The sequence below is a fragment of the Notechis scutatus genome, chromosome 2 (assembly GCF_049901735.1).
Source record: "Notechis scutatus isolate UNSWTSFEM ecotype Mainland chromosome 2, rNotScu1.2, whole genome shotgun sequence".
NCBI lineage: Eukaryota > Metazoa > Chordata > Lepidosauria > Squamata > Elapidae > Notechis > Notechis scutatus.
The window spans coordinates 204,476,653-204,495,636 of record NC_142010.1 but is presented as its reverse complement, the minus strand read 5'-3'; the positions used below and the strand labels follow the sequence as shown (position 1 = coordinate 204,495,636).

The window sequence follows — 18,984 nt, the reverse complement described above, 5'->3', positions numbered from 1 at the left end:
GATTATACATCCGATATAGATTTACTACTACTACAACAACAATAACAAAATTTCCCATCTGAACTGTTCTTAGATTTCATATTTCTTCCAGAATTATAATACTGGCTGGATATTCATACATTCAAAGCAAAGTTTCTTTAAAAAAAAAACATGATTTATAGAATAAGCTACAGCCAACCCAGTTAGCACATTCTGCTAAACCCAACCAAGCTATTTTATAGGTTAGTGCAATATGACCACTCAACCGCCTTTTCATATACTGCTAACTTCCTGTAAAGTATCTATATGTTTGTGTTAGCACGGAAAACCATTTTCAAATCTGAAATGGTGTTTGTTCTCAATTTTTCCCCTGCTGCTTTTGATTTGTCTTAGCCCATCAAGAGATTTAAGGGGGGGGGGGTAGGAGATCTAAACTCACGTATCAGATTAATGAGTTCAGCGACCCAGCAAAACCACCTTTTCAATCAAGAAACACTGCAGTAAAGAGATGTGCTGCTTTTCATCTACTTTGATGAGGCTCTCCCTTATGCTTTGAAGAAGCCATACATAGGCTGAGGTTGAAGAAGCAGAAATAAAAGAGTTTGCCTTCAAAATGTAATACCATAACAAACCCTTCACATTACTTTAGGCAGTATGAGTCCATGATTTCATTTCATCATAGGATACAGATAAGATGTCTATACTTCCTTAACATAGTGACCCTTATGTTTTGGCTGGTGAGGGCAGCTCTTTAGCTGAGTTATTTTTATAATTTTGCATCTTAAGCATATATACAAATGTATTCCCTGGAGTACTGTAGTGAGGCATATAATAGATTTTTGTGTAAACTTCAGAAAGCTTGTTGGCGTGATGCTTTCTTATACAAGCGACTTTTAGAAAGGTTTGTCAGGCCTTTGTGCAAAGTGCTGTCTCCTACTCTACCCTACCCCCCACAGCCCTGCATTCAGCACTGTTCATGGCATTAACACACCACTGAACAAATTGCCCTCCTTGCATATGCTAATCCTGAACTTAAAAGAACCCATTGTGACATATTTAATGCTTTAGCTGGAGGGAAGATGAGAATTGGAGGCATGTCAAATTATCATGTGACCCAGAAATATCTAAAATGCCTTTCTTCCCCTTTGGGTCAACAGTTTGTACTTAACATTATCTAAAGAAAGTAGCCTGCAGATTGTGGACAAGATTAGTCCTTGCTCTTGTTTTTTGGCCTTTCTTTCAGATTAAGAGTTGGATGCTGGAGTTTAAAAGGGGGGAGAGGTATTAGCAGTAAATTAGGAGAAACCAACAAACCCCAGATAAAGTAATAGAGGTCGCTTTGTATTTATTTAGGCTTCAATTTATTCTTGTTAAATACATGCAAACTAACACTTATGTTTATTTTCTTACAATCCAATATTACTGGGCAGTTTCTGACACTAAGAAATGTCACTCTTGAATAATAAGAGATTCAAACAAGTTAAATTTTTATTGATTCCAAACCATTCCAGGAATACAACGATTCCTAAACAGACCGACACAATGATTTAAAACTCAAAATCATTTTCCTCACATTATTGCACTAATGTGGCCCACTAATTTTTTATCTAAATTATATAAATATAAATAATGATGCTTTTCCTTCAGTCCCAGATACAATGGACGTAGCTTCTAAGTTACTTGGAGCTGTTTGGGTTTTAAAAATATATTTTCCCAACGTGTTTTTTTTTTGTCATGGAACTAATCTGGAGTGTTTCATTGACAGTGGTGATGATGGAAACAGGAACTAAGACCTGCCAAGCTTTCTTAGCCATTTTAGGCTCCAGTAGATATTCCTATGATTTTGGGCAATGAACTTCTTGGCCATATGGGTTTAGAGACTCAACATCTGGCTTCTGCAGAAGTATTTGTCATCATAATGTCTCATTGGCATGCCTCAAAGTAAATATCAGATTCTATGCAGGCTCTTCATATGATTGGTTGCTTTGAAAGAGATTCAGGTGTACTTAAAAAAAATAAAATAAAATTGGTGTTTTCTTGAGAGAACATAAATTTCTTCTGCACAAAAAGTTAATTTAAGCTATCTTGTGTCACCTGTGAACGCACTACAGGTTTTTTGTTCTTCTGAGGAGATTCTGCATAAGCATATTTAAAAAATAATATTTTTAGTATTGGAGAGGCATTTCTGATGACTCATGGCCTGGAGGAGAGCATGTTTATGTAGCTAAAAGAGAATGCCTTTGAAGTCTTTTCTCCCTCTACTTTGTTTTAAATGAATATTGTTAATGTGTTAATAATAGAGACCCAGTTTGGTGTAGTGATTGAGGCACCAGGGTAAAAACCAGGAAGCTGTGATTATTTTTTTTTTTTTAGTCCCACTTTTGCCATAAGCAGCTGGGTAACCTTGGATCAGTCATTCTGTCTTAGGCCCAGGAAGCAAAGAATGCCAAATCACCAGAAAAAAAAATGCAAGGACATGTCAGGATTCAAAAAATGCAGGTAATTGTCAGGATTCAACACTGACACAAAGACACATCCAACCACTCAAAGCATGTTAATCAGTAAAAGAAGGTAAAGGGTAAATATGATATATTTTAAATTGTTTTCTTATAGAAAGCGATCAATGTTTTCATGAACAAATGGTCCTGTTCCCACCATTACTTTGTCCCACAGAAGCCATACAAAGAAGACTGTGTAGAGTAGGTTGCCTTAGTGGAATCCTCTATGCAGTAAGTTTCTTGCAAGACAACACTTGCAGTCTGTGTTGTGAATAAAAAAAACCCAATTGTGTTTGTTGGAAATATCCATATAAAAAAGGATTCTAAAGGTAAGCATGATCTTTGTATATTTGCAGAGTAATTCACTCTTGGTCTCCGAGAGTCTGAGGAACACCGATAAACGAAGGAATGGACCAGAATATTCCAATGACATGAAGAAAAGAAAAGTGGATGATAAGGACTCAAGCCATTATGTAAGAAACTTCATCTAAAATGTAGCCAGTTTTACAATAGTCATTACCACTTTCAAGGCACTTCTGTTGGGTTGCTGTATATTTAATCTTTCTCTTCAATGCCTATTCTTGCTTATAAGATTGTTCATCATATTACCAATTTAACATAGCCATTGATTTCTTAGCTTTGATTTTTTTTTTCACAAGAAGCTGAGGAATGGGGAGAGGGTGATGAACGATACAGTATTTATGTGTTAATTAATTTACCATCTGCTGATAGCAGAATAGAAACAGTTATTTATAAATCATCTAATAGGAACATCATTGCCAAACTGGCATTTGGAATTACATATATTTGCATGTAGGGCATTATGTTTTAAAATCTTCATTTTTAATATAAATATTCCAAAATAGGTATTTCTGCTAAGAACAAAGAATGAATATGATTTTCACTGGAAAATGTGTACGTTACTGATCCTTATGCCCTTTAACAATCCAACAATAGCACAAAAACATGCCCCGGCAGCCATTTTTAAATCACATGTCCTCGTGACATTGCCTTTATCTCATGAGTCAATGATAGCTATTCCATATTTGAAGCAGTATTTTCTTCCTCCTAACACAACTGACTATGGACACCATTTAGGATGTTTTAATCATAGGTTGGTGACATGGTCAGAGGCTAAATTCTACCCAGCTCCTATCGGCCACTTTAGGCTGCAGAAGACATGTCTTCTACTGTGGTGGCTGAGCACTATTCTCCGTTGGATTTTGGCTTGGTCTATCAGGAAAGAATGGACCTTTCACAGAGTCATCTTAACATACACTGATAGATGCTTGTTAGATCTTATGCTTATATATCCCTTGAATAAGCAGATTTAGCACTCTTTAAAAACACACTAGACTTATATTCAAATGTAATGCTAGAACTGTCTTGAAATATATAAGTAAACAAGCAATAGTATGTGTGAGAAAGAGCAACAAAGGCATGTGAACATGAAATGATAAAATATGTTCGTGAGACTGGTAGTCCTCAACTTATGACCACAATTAAGCCCCAAATTTATGTTGTTAAGTGAGACAGTTGTTAAGTGAATTTTGTCCCATTTTATAACATTTCTTGCCACAGTTGTTAAGTGAATCTCTACAGTTGATAAGTTAGTAAGCTGGTTGTTAAGTGAATCTGGCTTCCCCATTGACTTTGCTTGTCAGAAGGTTGCAAAGGGAGATCTCCTGAGCTTGGGACGCACCAACGGTCATAAGTATGAACTGGTTGCCAAGCTCCTGAATTTTGATCACATGATCATGGGGCTGCTATAAAGGTTGTAACTGTGAAAAAATCATCATAAGTCACATTTTTCAGTGCTGTTGTAACTTTGAATTGTCACTAAATGTAATTTTTGTAAGAATGAGTGAGAATATGGAAGTGAGGCAGATAGGCCATTACTCAGGAGGAGTTTATCTCATTATACATTACATCCCTTTTCTGCACCCATGACTTATCAGCTTGGCTGTTTTGGAAAGTGCTGTTTCAAAGAAAGGACATCTGATAGGTCCCAGACATAGAAAACCTCCTGACCTGCAATTTGTCATTAAGTAAATCCAAATGTTAGTGAAATACTGTCCGAGGCACCCACTTACATATGCTCTGCTAACCTAAGAAGGTAGTTTGTTAAAGGAGTTATGAGTGGGTGCCCTTTATTTTTGTTTTGTTGTTGGTTGAAGTGAGTAGACTCTTCAAGTCCAATATACTAAACATTGTTTTTAAATTTAGGACAGTGATGGAGACAAAAGTGATGACAACTTAGTTGTGGATGTATCTAATGAGGTAACTTGCTTAGTGTTTCTTTTACTGAAGCTGAAGCTGAAAGGAATATTCTAGACCACGGGTGTCAAACTCACTGTATCACGTTGATATCATGTGACGTATTGTGACATTTTTTTGCCTTTGCGGTGCTAGGGTGGGCGTGGCCTGTGTGTGATGCATCCGGCCCCTGGGCCGCCAGTTTGACACCCCTGTTCTAGACTGTTAGAAACCTGCATGAATCTTTATCTCACATTTTTCCTTAGCCATCTTTCTTAATTTTAATGTTAATATTTAACATTTTAGTATTTTAAGGTTTTATATTGTTTCTTTGGGTTATAAACCACTTAGACTGAAATGGGTGACATGTAAATTTAACAAATAAACATGCTATTAGTAATATACCTTCATTACAGAAGCCAAGCAGTAGGGAGGAGTTACACTATTATTTTTTTAAAACAAATTTTATTAATTTTCAAAGACAATACACAAACAAAACATAAAACATAAAAACATAAAACATCTTTTCTGAAAGCTGCTTATTAAGTTTTAACAAAGCAATTAAAACATCTTATTTGAGTACAACATAGTTCCAGGTTATCACATTTCCATACAGACACAATTTCATATGCATATTCATCTTATATATTCAACTTCATATCTTATTACTCTTTTTCCAACTTCTCACTATTTCTCCCTTTGCTTCTCTTAATTTTCTTTTATGGTTATCTCATTTTCTTCTTATTCAATTATATTTCTTTTACCTAGATTTCTATATCTTTTTATTCATTGTACTTATACTTTTGTCTGTCTTGTTTACAATTTCATATGTTCTCTTCCAACATTCTTCCAAAATTTTATTAATTTTCAGTAAGCAAACATAGACAAACAAAACACAAAACATGAAAACATAAAACTTCTTTTTGGAAAGCGGCTTAACCCCGGGTTATATCTTTTTGTACAGACATAAATCAAATTCATGCTCACCTTATATACCATTATATCTTTTTTAGCATTCTATATTTTCTATATGTCTTCTCCCCTCTTTTCACTCTCTTAATTCTATTTTATTTATTTCATCTCAATTTAAATCATTATACTTGTATCTTTTGTCCGTTCTTTTTCAATTATCTATTTATCTTTTCTCTTTAATACAAAATTTCTCCTGTAATCACTGGTTGAAGTATGACGCCTTTCTATCTTTCCCCTAAATTTAACACTTAAAATAATATATAATTTCCATTCTGATTCTGCTTAGTACATTCTACGTACTACATTTTAAAATAAGAAAATAATAAGTTTATAATATAGTTAAAACAATGTTCCATAGCAAATTAAACTCATTAAATCTTAGACATTTTACACATTCCCTTTAATATCTTATTAACTCATATAATATTCCAATTTTCTAACTCTATTTCAAATACAAATACTACAATACAATCTTATGTACTTTGCAGAATCTCTTTTTTAATTGTATTTTACCCTTTATCTCTGAAAAAAACCTGTTTTTTAACATCTTGTTTCAAGCCTTTATAACTTCTCTTCCCTTTTTCCCTTCCTTTCTTGTCGAATCTAGCCTTTTTACCCCCCCCATCTCTTAATCTCCACCCTCTTAGTCTCCCCTCTCTGTTGTATTCCTCTTTTCTGTTGCTTTCTGACATTGTATCGATTTTTCACCTTATTTTTCCCTTTTGTGGTTGTTTTTTTAAATCTTGTATTCTCCATTCTCTTTCCCCTCTTTCCCTTTTCTTCCTCAACTAAGATTATTTGTTCATTAAAAATGGCTTCTTCTTCTTCATCCCAGCCTTCCTGTTGTTGTAATTTCTGGTAGGTAGAAATCTCCATTTCTAAGAAGTGAAAAACAGATCCAGAAGAGCCCCTGCCTTCTTGTTCCTCTTCTTTTAGCTTTTTGAATTCCATTTTCAATTCTTCAACCGACAATGCCATTGTAAGGTGTTTTGTTTTAAAACAACCAAATGTTTTTAGTTTTTTCAAGAAATAGTTTCCAAAAGTCCCAAAGTCACCAAGCAATCCAAATCAACACAAACTGTTTCATTTAGCACTTTCTTCTTTTTATACTTTCTCTTCCTGGGGTAGAATTCAATTACAAAGTTCCAAAATGTATTTTTTAGAAGTCTTATTGCAGTTTATCTCTGATCTTATAAGCTCCAAGCAGCAAAGTTTTAATATAAATTCTTTACCTCTCCCTTCCCACTTATAGCAAAAAGATTTTAATTTTTAAATTTCAATGTTCAGAAATCTTTAATGTCCCCTTGGCTTTAATTTTCAGATTTAATTACCTTCTGTTGCCAAAGCAGGTTTTTCCGATTTCCATCTGCTATCTCTGTAGGGAAGGAGAGTGAGAAAAACAAACTTTCCCTTTTCACTTTCATCCGCCGCTTTTTACAATCTTCTTAGGGAACAATGTATCTTTAAAAAAGTTGAATTTCCAGGGTATTTAGATGTTACTTGTTGTCCTGGTTCAGCCAAAAACTTTCACTTTCTCAACTTCCTCCTGCACATTCTTGTCCGGCTGAAAGCTTCTTTGTGGCGGCCATTGCTGACCGCCGCTCCACTGCCTTTGGAAAAGGGAGTTAAGCCAGCTGAGGAGGAGGGGTTGCGATTCCCCCGGACCCCTGTCTGGATCTCCCCTATCTTCAGTCACCTCTACGGGGTAACCTCCAAATAGCCTCCAAATCCAGCTGGATCGGGGGCACTCCAGCGGCGAGCGCAGCAGGAACCGTGCACGATCGCGGATTCCTGCCGCCGCCAAAGCTTGCAAACCGGAAGTCAGGAGTTACACTATTATTAAATTCATATTTACTACAGACTCTAGAAACCAAGGCATCTGTCCTGTGGCTTATAGATGTTTGGGAATGCTTGATCTCTGTGTTTATTCTGTCAGTATTTATTTGAGAATAGAACTGAGTAGACTAAATACATGGAAAGGAAAAAAATAGAAATTATCACTATTGTTTTTGTGGCTCTGCAAATGGTGTAATGATGCTATTTGCTTATTCAAAGTTCTTACTATGCATATGTTCATCGATAAATGAACAATGTTTATTCTGGATATATTAAAGGAGAGGGATGGTGTGAAGGGAATATGCAGGAAAGGAAGCCATTTAAAGAACAATTCTGATCTTTTTGGTGTGATGTGGAAGCATATAATCATGCTTAATAATGATCAGTAGAAAGCTAAATTTAATACAGTACTTTTGCTTTGTTTCCCCTCACACTACTTAAAAGATGTCTTTTTAGGAGGCTGTAATATGTAAAATTATCTATCCTTCTTACTGCCCCCTTTTGTTCCTGGGAACTTGACCTGAAATGCATTAAACATTTTTTCTTAGTGGTTTGAAATAGTCATGTTCATTATTTAAAGCACATATAATTTTTCCATGTGGTAGATACTTTTATAACTGGTGTAAAATAAATTACTACGCAGTCACATATTTAGCATAATATATAACAAATGGCAAAGCTTTCCAACTGTGGGTACAAATTTACTGCACTTAAATTAACAACAACTAACTGTGTGTCTTTGTTACTTACCATCGCCCATAAAGGACCCTTCGTCTCCACGAGCAAGTCCGGCTCATTCTCCACGAGAGAATGGCATAGACAAAACCCGTATCTTGAAGAAAGATGCCTCTAGTAGCCCAGCATCTACTGCCTCATCAGGAAGTTCTGCTTCCATGAAATCCAAAGAAATAGGTTTGGTAAGTATTCTTCTCAATTGTACTATATTTTGACAACTAATCATTATTTATTGCTGCATTGTGTGCAAGCTTCATGACAACCATAGTTCTTGTGGTGAGACAGATCAAAACTGTAGTAGCAGTTCATTATTAACAGAAAAACTACCTGCTCATTAATTATTGGACAATATTGCCCCCCGCCCCTTCTTTTTTTTTTTTTTTTTCATTTTTCTGGCACTGTCCACATCATGAAATGCGATCACAAAACAATGTTGGGATTTCAGTTGTGATTTGATGTGGGCTTCATTGTCTTTTGTGGGTTTGTACAGCTTTTTCACATTCCACGCAAAATATCTCAAATGGGGATTAAAATATGTGATCCATATTTGTCTTTGGTTGTGGCATGAAAAAGTTGTTGCTTAATTTTGATGGAAGAGAAACATTACATATAACAATTGTATTGTGCATTTAATGAAAGTAATTTTAATTGAGTTCATTTTACTAAAATTACAAATTATTCATTTTCTGGTGTGTAGCCATTTGACATTCTATTCTAAAGTTCAATTCATAGAAAATTTTCCCCTCTTTAAAAACTGGACAACAGGTGAAGAAGTAGACTCCGATTAACATCTAACAGCTTCATATTGTCCTGTAATTGACCCTGCATAGGTTGTTGCCTTCATAAATTGTATCAGCTGTCAGTATACTTTATGTGTCTTACTGGAAATTGCATGGAATTCCTTCCTTAGAAGAATGACAAACTAGGCTATAAAAGAATGCAATAATGTCAAAAGACACTTTTTTATTTAAAAATCAAGTCTGGTTGAGACATTAATGTTGAAGCCATTTATGGAGTATAATTCTATCCCTGGACTTGTGTGACAAGTTGGATTTTTCATTAAAATATTTAACTTTGCTGGATTTATTGTAATGAGGATAAACAAAAGATGGGCCAGTGACCAAACCAAATTTGATCTCATATCATTATCCTGGGACACATATATTTGCCTTCATTGTGTGTGTGTGTGTGTGTAAATCTTTAAAATTAGTTGGAAACCCTGTTAATCATTTATTCTGACTGATCATTTTTATAACGGTTGCCTTTGGTAATTAGTTATTATTGATTTCCTTTTAAAAATCATCAAATATGATAAAAGAGTATTTTACATGTAGTGTTAATCTAATATTCTATTGAACATACTTACAGTATTCAATTTAACACAGGTTGTAAATCTGTTTTTAATTTCTCTTTTGTTCATTTGTCTAGTTTTAGTTGTACATCTTAAAAAAATTAAAGGATGAAAAAAGCTCAAGATATATCCATTCTTAATGAGGTCATGGATATAATTATTTTCTTGTAAACTAGATTTTTTTTAACCCTTCTTCCTTGTGAAGTTTCTAGCAGAGAGAACAAGTCTTTTGTAGTAAATCACCATCCTTTTGAATTCTAGTTGAAGCATAACATTTGCCTTTTGTCTCTCTCTTTTTCAATTGGTTTGTAAAATATATCTTTGTAATCTGAATTACTCTGTCATTTACCTCCTTCAAAGTCCTATATTTAAGTTAAAATGGTTGAAGAGTTTAAAAAATTACAAATAACTAGTAACTTTCACCTCTTGCCAATGAGCTATACAACTAAAGAATGTTGCATATCATGCTTTTTTTTAAGTAGAAGTAGGGAGGGCAGACACTACTAATATTGAAATATAGGAGATTGCCCAAGGATATTTAATTGTAAAAGTTCACAGTTCCACGTAGTGTTGAAATTGAATACCCAATAATTGCCTGGATTAATAACAGTACTTATTTGATTTGTGTAATGATGCCAGCATGAAAAGGCTAGCACACCAGTCCTTAAATCCAGCACACCAACTCCACGAAGTGATGTACCGACTCCAGGAACTAGTGCTACACCAGGTCTTCGTCCCGGTCTTGCTAAACCTCCAACCATGGACCCTTTGGTCAACCAAGCTGGTAAAATAAAATCTTTTGTCATGCACTGAATTATTACAACTAATATAATTTGATATAGTTATCATGTACCTGAGGATTAATATTGTCCCCACTGTTGAGGGAGCATAGATGTGGGAAGCGTAAAAAGGCATAGATAGGGCAAGATATCTATGGCGATACCCAGTCCTCCAATTCATGGTTGTCCCAAAGGTGCTTTTTCAAGAGGTTGAAGAAACTTCTTGGATGAGAAGCGAAACGTCTTCAAAGAAAAAAAAAAGTTGCCTCTTGAAAAAGCACCTTTGAGATAGGGAAAGATAGGTGGGGAGGCAAGTTGAAAAGGAGGCAGTCCTTTACCTTACTGAGGCTCAGGGGAAGGACCAATCCAGGAATGGCTTGGCTTGGAGTAAGTCCTCACCAAATGACTGATTGCATTCGATTAACAACAGCAATGGGGAGTGCTGAGATAGCCATCAATAAGCGATGTAGTTATGTGATGTCACACTTAGCAGTAGAAATTCCCAGTCCCTGTTACTGTTGTAATTGGAGGATTAACTGCACAGGGAGTCTAGAAAAGGTTTTTAAGGAAAGGAGGATTCTGTATGGTGACTTAATATTTTTCATTTGCATTTTGACCTGTGTTTATTAACATAATAGTCATAGTGATAATGTTAAAAATTATCAGACTCCAGACCTGGCAAAATGATTTTATTATGGCCATTTGTATGCTTGTGTAATACCAAACTGCAAATATAATTTATTGGAATAATTAAAAAAAAATAGAACAGTGGTGAGATTAAATGTTAGAAAATGCCTGTCAATGTTATTTTGGAAAAGGGGTCGGGTTGCATTTCTCACTCTGTATTTCTAACAGGAGGTTGCTAGAGTGAAAAATGTTGGCTGAGTTTATGGTTGACACCCTATTTCTTTAATCTTTACCTTTGGAAACTCATGAATCTTTGAATAACACTCTTATTCAACCTTATACTGGAGTGCGAAGTCATTCTACTTCACACAGGATCGCAATCACATATAGTGTAAGCAGAGTTTTCCATACAGGTAGATTAATATGATAAAAATCAAAACAAGTTGCATCAAGTATACAGAGATTGTCTCCTTTTCCTGCAGCTGCTGGCTTGAGAACACCTCTGGCTGTACCAGGTCCCTACCCTGCTCCATTTGGAATGGTACCCCATGCTGGCATGAATGGAGACCTGACCAGTCCAGGAGCTGCCTATGCTAGTCTCCACAACATGTCCCCCCAAATGAGTGCTGCAGCAGCTGCAGCTGCTGTAGTTGCCTATGGACGCTCCCCTATGGTAGGTTTGCAGTCTTGTCAAATGGGATATATAATTTTCTGAAACACTAATACACTTCTTTAAACATTAAAGAACATTAGGGATGCTGCAGTTCTAGAGATGGGATTTTTGTCCCCTACGATGTTTACATGTTCCTACACAAAATAGTATTTTCCCTTATTTGAAAAATAAGGTCTCAGTTCCTTCAAAATGTTACCCATTAGTTAACAGCTGTACAAAATATTTGTTTTCTTAAATGAACAGGCTCTCTTCCTCCATTTAAAGATGAGGCAAGAAGTATATACACTGCTTAAAAAAATAAAGGGAACACAAAAATAAGACATCCTAGATCTGAATGAATGAAATATTTGTATTAAATACTTTGTTCATTACATAGTTGAATGTGCTGACAACAAAATCACACAAAAATTATCGGTGGAAATCAAATTTAGCAACCCATGGAGGTCTGGGTTTGGAGTTACACTCAAAATTAAAGTGGAAAAAACACTGCAGGCTGATCCAACTTTGATGTAATGTCTTTAAAACAAGTCAAAATGAGGCTCAGTAGTGTGTGTGGCCTCCACGTGCCTGTATGACCTCCCTACAACACCTGGGCATGCTCCTGATGAGGTGGTGGATGGTTTCCTGAGGGATCTCCTCCCACACCTGGACTAAAGTATCCCCCAACTTCTGGACAGTCTGTGGTGCAACGTGATGTTGGTGGATGGAGCGAGACATGATGTCCCAGATGTGCTCAATTGGATTCAGGTTTGGGGAACGGGCAGGCCAGTCCATAGCATCAATGCCTTCATCTTGCAGGAACTGCTGACACACTCCAGCCACATGAGGTCTAGCATTGTCTTGCATTAGGAGGAACCCAGGGCCAACCACACCAGCATATGGTCTCACAAGGGGTCTGAGGATCTCATCTCGGTACCTAATGGCAGTCAGGCTACCTCTGGCGAGCACATGGAGGGCTGTGCGGCCCCCTAAAGAAATGCCACCCCACACCATTACTGACCCACTGCCAAACCGGTCATGCTGGAGGATGTTGCAGGCAGCAGAACATTCTCCACGGTGTCTCCAGGCCCTGTCATGTCTGTCACATGTGCTCAGTGTGAACCTGCTTTCATCTGTGAAGAGCACAGGGCGCCAGTGGCGAATTTGCCAATCTTAGTGTTCTCTGGCAAATGCCAAACGTCCTGGACAGTGTTGGGTTGTAAGCACAACCCCCACCTTTGGACGTCGGGCCCTCATACCACCCTCATGGAGTCTGTTTCTGACCGTTTGAGCAGCCATGTGCACATTTGTGGCCCGCTAGAGGTCATTTTGCAGGTCTCTGGCAGTGCTCCTCCTGTCCCTCCTTGCACAAAGGTGGACGTAGCGGTCTTGGTGCTGGGTTGTTGCCCTCCTACGGCCTCCTCCACGTCTCCTGATATACTGGCCTGTCTCCTGGTAGCGCCTCCATGCTCTGGACACTATGCTGACAGACACAGCAAAACTTCTTGCCACAGCTCACATTGATGTGCCATCCTGGATGAGCTGCACTACCTGAGCCACTTGTGTGGGTTGTAGACTCCGTCTCATGCTACCACTAGAGTGAAAGCACCGCCAGCATTCAAAAGTGACCAAACCATCAGCCAGAAAGCATAGGAACTGAGAAGTGATCTATGGTCACCACCTGCAGAACCACTCCTTTATTGGGGATGTCTTGCTAACTGCCTATGCTTTCCACCTGTTATCTATTCTATTTGCATAACAGCATGTGAAATTGGTTGTCAAACAGTGTTGCTACCTAAGGGACAGTTTGATTTCACAGAAGTGTGATTGACTTGGAGTTACATTTTGTTGTATAAGTGTTCCCTTTATTTTTTTGAGCAGTGTATTATTATGATGGTGGACTTTGTTCATCAATGAGAACACATATATCTAGTTTTGGTAGACCTGTATTTTCCGAAACCTACTATGGAAGAAAGTTCAGTAGTCTTGTACTTTTTCTAACTGATTGACCTATTTTTGATATTTGTTTCTTCGATGAATTTATCAGGTTGGGTTTGATCCTCCTCCTCATATGAGAGTACCTGGAATCCCTCCCAATCTGGCTGGAATCCCCGGTGGAAAACCGTGAGTAATTTTTGATAATCATAATGAAATTTAAATTAACCAGAGCACAATGTTTTTAGTAAGAGATGAGTACCCCCTTAAGATGCAAGTATGATAAGATTTCCTAGAAAGGCTACCATCTTTTACTACAGATAATCCTCGACTTACAACAGTTCATTTTGTGACTGTTCAAAAAATAATAATCACTTAATTGCCTCATTTAACAGCAGAAATTTTTGGCTCAGTTGTGGTCATAATTTGACGACTACCTATATTATATTTTCTAACAATATTTACCATTCCTTTTTTTTAATATAAATTTTATTTGGGTTTTCACAAAAAAAAAAGCATAATACAAATAAAACATCTTTTTTGAGAATAGCATGATCACGGGTTGTCACTTCTTCATACCGACACAAACTCAATTTCATGTTCATCTTTGTGTTCTATTCCATGTCGTATTACTGTTTAACATTTTCTACATAGTTTCCCCCTCCTTTGATATTCTCAACTTTATTTTTAATTATCTCATATCTCAATTCAAATCATTATATTTGTACTTTTGTCTGTCCTGTTTCAATTTCATATTATCTTTTCTCATTAAACAAATTTTCCCCTGTAGTTACTAATTGGAGTATGATGCCTTTATATCTTTTGATTTTGTCCATTCAATTCTTATTTAAAGTTCAATTTATACCTTTAAGATTATAGCATTCAATATAATACATAACTTCCAATCGAATTCTGCTTGGTACATTCTTAATACACACTATATCCTTAAAAAAATATACATACATACATACATACATACATACATACATACATGTGTGTGTGTGTGTGTGTGTGTGTGTGTAAATCACTCATTCAAATTCAATTCTATCATTAATATTCATTAAAGTCTTAACATCTTTTTCTTTTCAATTGAATATCATACTTCCTTGTGAACACTTATAAACTTTCCATAATTAATCCTTTTTCCCCATACTTCTTCACTTATATTTTTATAAATCATTAATAATAATTAAAATGTTCCCATCCTTTCCTAATTTCATTTTCACATTCACTTTCTTTCATTTATTTATTGACAAACATTCCACTATATTAGAATATTTTTGCCATATATTAGAATATTTTATCCATCATTTTAGTCATCATATTTTCTAAAATTATTTCTATTTCTAATATAACAATACTATCTTATGCACCTTTGCAGAATCCCTTTTTCAATTAAATTTTCACCCATTATCTCTGAACAGGTTTATACTTTCAATCCTTATATCTTTTCCCTGTTTCTCTATATCTTGTTCCTGTCTTTTATAACTTCTTTTCCTGTCCTTCTTCCCCCTCTTCTTCTCCCTCCCCTTTTTACCCCCTTGTCTCTACTTCTAATTTTCTCTTCTGTAATCCCCTCTTCTGTTGCTTTCTAATATTGTAATTATTTTTCAAACTGTTCCTTTTTTTGGTTGTTTTTCAAATCTTAAACTTTTCACTCTCTTTCCCCCCTTTCCTTTTTTTCCCCCACATAAAATTACTTGATCATTAAAGATGGCTTCTTCTTTGTCCAGATCTTCTTGTTCTACAAGCGTTTCTTGTTGTTTCTCATAGTTTCAGATCTCCATTTCTAGGAATTGAAATATGAAGCCAAAAGAGCCTCTCCCTTCTTGTGCATCTTCTTTCTGTTTTTTGAGTTCCATTTTCAGTTCTTCTTGAAGTGATGCCATTTTAAACACTTTTAAACAACCACCCGATTGATTTTAGTCATTTAAATGCAATAGCCAAAAATCCAAAAATCACCAAATAATCCAAATAATCCGAAGCTGTTTCTTCTTGCTTCTTTTTTCACTCTCTCTTCCTGGGGTTCTATTATTTTGTTACAAAGTTTCAGTTGGAATGTATTTTTTAGGAATCTTGTTAAAGTTTCACTGTAAATTCCTTTTTGTTCCAGGCAGTCTCCTCCATTTTTCCAGATCCTGCCCTTTTATTCTTTTCTCTCCTTTCCTGCTTTTAAAAGTTTTTAAATATCCAAAAATCTTTATTATCCCTTTGACATTTTATTTTCAGCTTAAATGCCTATTAATGTCAAAGTGGATTTTTATCAATTTCTTACTTAAGTCTCTTAGCTGTCAATATAAGAAAGGAAGGGGAAAAAAACCAGATCCTTTCCCTTTCCTCTCTCCTTCGCCGCTTCAAGATCTTCTTTGGGAACAATATTATTTTTATAGTTTAAATTCCAGGGTACCCTATGTTGTTGCTTTTTTGATTTAACCCGGTCAACCAAAACTTTCTCTTCTTATTTTCCTCCTGCACTTTCTTTTCCGGTCGAGTTCTTCTTTGAGGTGGCCATTTCTGACCACTGCTGCAACCGCCTTCAGAAAAGGGAGTAATGGCCAGCTGGGGAGGAGAGATGTGGCTCTCCTCGACCCTGCTGGGGGTCTCCTTCCTCTTTACCACCTCTACGGGGTGGCTTAGCCCCGAACCCAGCCAGCTCTGGGAGCTCTGGCAGTGAGCACGGATCGAAACCACGCACAAATGTGGATTTTGGTCCGTCTCCGAAGGAGTTCAAACCGGACAATATTTACCATTCCTGTACAGAGCACATTATACTGTTTTTATGCCATTTAGTTGGCAGAAGATATTGGCAAGATTTGTTGTATCTTAGAATTTTGCATCACCAGAATGCTAAAGGGAAGTGGATTTTAATATTAACTGATAAATAAAACATAGTTTTAATTTGCATTTAAGCTACTGTGTTTCTCCAACAATATAGCCTCCACCAATAGGAAGGCCCAGCATGATTTCTAGGCATGAGGTGAAATTAAGCCCCGCCCCCAAAATTTAGGCCTATTCAAACCATGCTTTTCCCTGCCATTTCTCACATCGTTTGTTAGAACTACACGAGGTAAAGAGAAATGGGTGGGAGAAGGGCGGGGGGATGGGGAGAAAACTTGCCCTTAGGAGTGCCCTGCAGGTAGCCTAGGCTAGAATACCCCAATAGCCGATAGAAGCTCCCTGAAGGCAGAGTCCCCAGCCGCTGCAGGGTGTGGCGTGGCTACCCGTGTTCCCTCGCCTTTAGGGCAGTCTCTTTCAGGCGATGGAAGCTCCCCAAATGCAGTTACCAGCTACTTCAATCGGCCGGTAGAAGTGGCCTCGTAGCGAGCGGAGTGTGTGTGTGCCACGTCTCACCCCGAAGCAGCTGGGGACTCTGCCTTCAAGGGAGCTTCGATCGGCCGATAGAAGCGGCCTCGGGGCGAGCGCACACACACACTCCCCTCGCCGCAAGGCTGCTTCTATCGGCAGACGAAAGCTCCCTTGAAGGCAGAGTCCCCAGCCGCTTCAGGGCGAGGCGTGGCTGCCCGTTTCCCCTCATCTTTAGGCAGTCTCTTTTGGGCGATGGAAGCTCCCCAAATGCAGTCACCAGCCACTTCGATCAACCGGTAGAAGCGGCCTCGGGGTGAACGCACACACACACACACTCCCCTCTCCGCGAGGCCGCTTCTATCGGCAGAAGAAAGTTCCCTTGAAAGCAGAGTCCCCAGCCACTTCAGGGTGAGGCATGGCTGCCCGTGTCCCCTCGTCTTTAGGCAGTCTCTTTCGGGCGATGGAAGCTCCCCAAATGCAGTCACCAGTCACTTTGATCGGCCAGTAGAAGCGGCCTCGGGGTGAACGCACACTTTGATCGGCCTCGCCCCGAAGCGGCTGGGGACTCTGCCTTCAAGGGAACTTTCATCTGCCGATAGAAGCAGCCTCGCGGCAAGGGGAGTGTGTGTGTGTGTGTGTGCATTCACCCCGAGGCCGCTTCTACTGGCTGATCGAAGTGGCTGGTGACTGCATTTGGGGAGCTTCCATCGCCCGAAAGAGACTGCCTAAAGATGAGGGGACACGGGCAGCCACGCCTTGCCCCGAAGAGGCTGGGGACTCTGCCTTCAAGGGAGCTTTTGTCTGCTGATAGAAGCGGCCTCGCGGCAAGCGGAGTGTGTGTGTGTGTGTGTGCACTCACCCCGAGGCCGCTTCTACCAGCCGATCGAAGTGGCTGGTGACTGCATTTGGGGAGCTTCCATCGCCCAAAAGAGACTGCCTAAAGGCAAGGGGACATGGGCAGCCACGCCACACCCTGAAGCAGCTAGGGACTCTGGCTTTGGGAGCTTTCGTCAGCCGATAGAAGCAGCCTCGCGGCGAGGTACATGCATATGGGCTGCTCTAGGTGTGGGAGGAAATTAAGTCACCCCCGAAAAGACGGCCTACCTGTTTTTTCAGGGGTCAAAAAAAAATAAGGCCCGGCCTTATTTTGTGAGAAACACGGTAGAAATGTACATGCTAAAAATGGTGATTCCTACTTCTAAGTTTAATATGACTTAAAAGATAATTTCATTTTCAAGTTTCAAACAGTTTCAGAATATTTGAATACATTATGTACTCATTTGTTCCTGTGCTGCAAGATAGTGGAATGGGAATGCAAGGCAAACATTCAGGTTCAGAATTCAGAAATAAAACCTGTCAGTCACATTTCAATTCTTTACAAATGTTTGCTCTGCATGTTTCATTCCTAATGTTCCAAAGCAAAATTCAAATGCCACATTTGAAAAGTAGTTCTGCAAACTAGGTCATTCTCTGCAAATAAAGTGTATATATTAGAGTTGCACCAATTTTCAAGAATTTTCATCATTTTCATCAAAATTTTCAAGAATTTTGATCAAATCATGTTACTAACGTTAATTCACAAATCAAAGAAGGTACCTGCTTGAAGTCTTTGATTTTGAAATGCTTTGTGGTCTTTCACAACATTTTTCAGAATTGATAACTTTTCTTGTGCCATCACAGTTTATGCAATTTGAGAGAAAGGGAGGCTGGGTGGATTGAGAGGTGTGAGGAGCTCTCTGACAGATTTGAGTGGCTGGCCTTTGAGTTTTATCGTAGCCCACACTCACATTATTGAACTCTGTTAGAACTGTGAGGTTAACAGTAATTGGGTGCAATTTACTTTCTCGGTTCTTAGCTTCTTTGTTGAGGTTAACAGAAAAGAAGACCAGTCAGTTCAATAAGCAATTTGGATCAAAATATACCTTTAAATTGTGCCCAAAATGGTTTAAATCTTTCAAAAATGAATGAATGAGTGCTAGACTAACACAAGTGTTGTGTTAGAGTTTGCAGCAAAAATTCAAGTCCAAGAAACACAGAGATGATTCAGCAGGATCATTA

At 37.8% G+C, this 18,984-nt stretch overlaps 1 protein-coding gene across 4 annotated transcripts in view; it reads left to right on the top strand.

The window, feature by feature from the left end:
- Positions 1-18,984, top strand: part of LOC113416814 (TLE family member 1, transcriptional corepressor) — an 82,487-nt gene that overhangs the window by 47,418 nt on the left and 16,085 nt on the right. For all 4 annotated transcript variants that reach the window (XM_026674912.2, XM_026674897.2, XM_026674904.2 and 1 more), the window contains 6 exons: positions 2,834-2,950; positions 4,704-4,757; positions 8,306-8,458; positions 10,267-10,411; positions 11,516-11,706; positions 13,733-13,809. In XM_026674912.2, the coding sequence (XP_026530697.1) occupies positions 2,834-2,950; positions 4,704-4,757; positions 8,306-8,458; positions 10,267-10,411; positions 11,516-11,706; positions 13,733-13,809 (737 nt within the window). The remainder of the gene's footprint in view (positions 1-2,833; positions 2,951-4,703; positions 4,758-8,305; positions 8,459-10,266; positions 10,412-11,515; positions 11,707-13,732; positions 13,810-18,984) is intronic.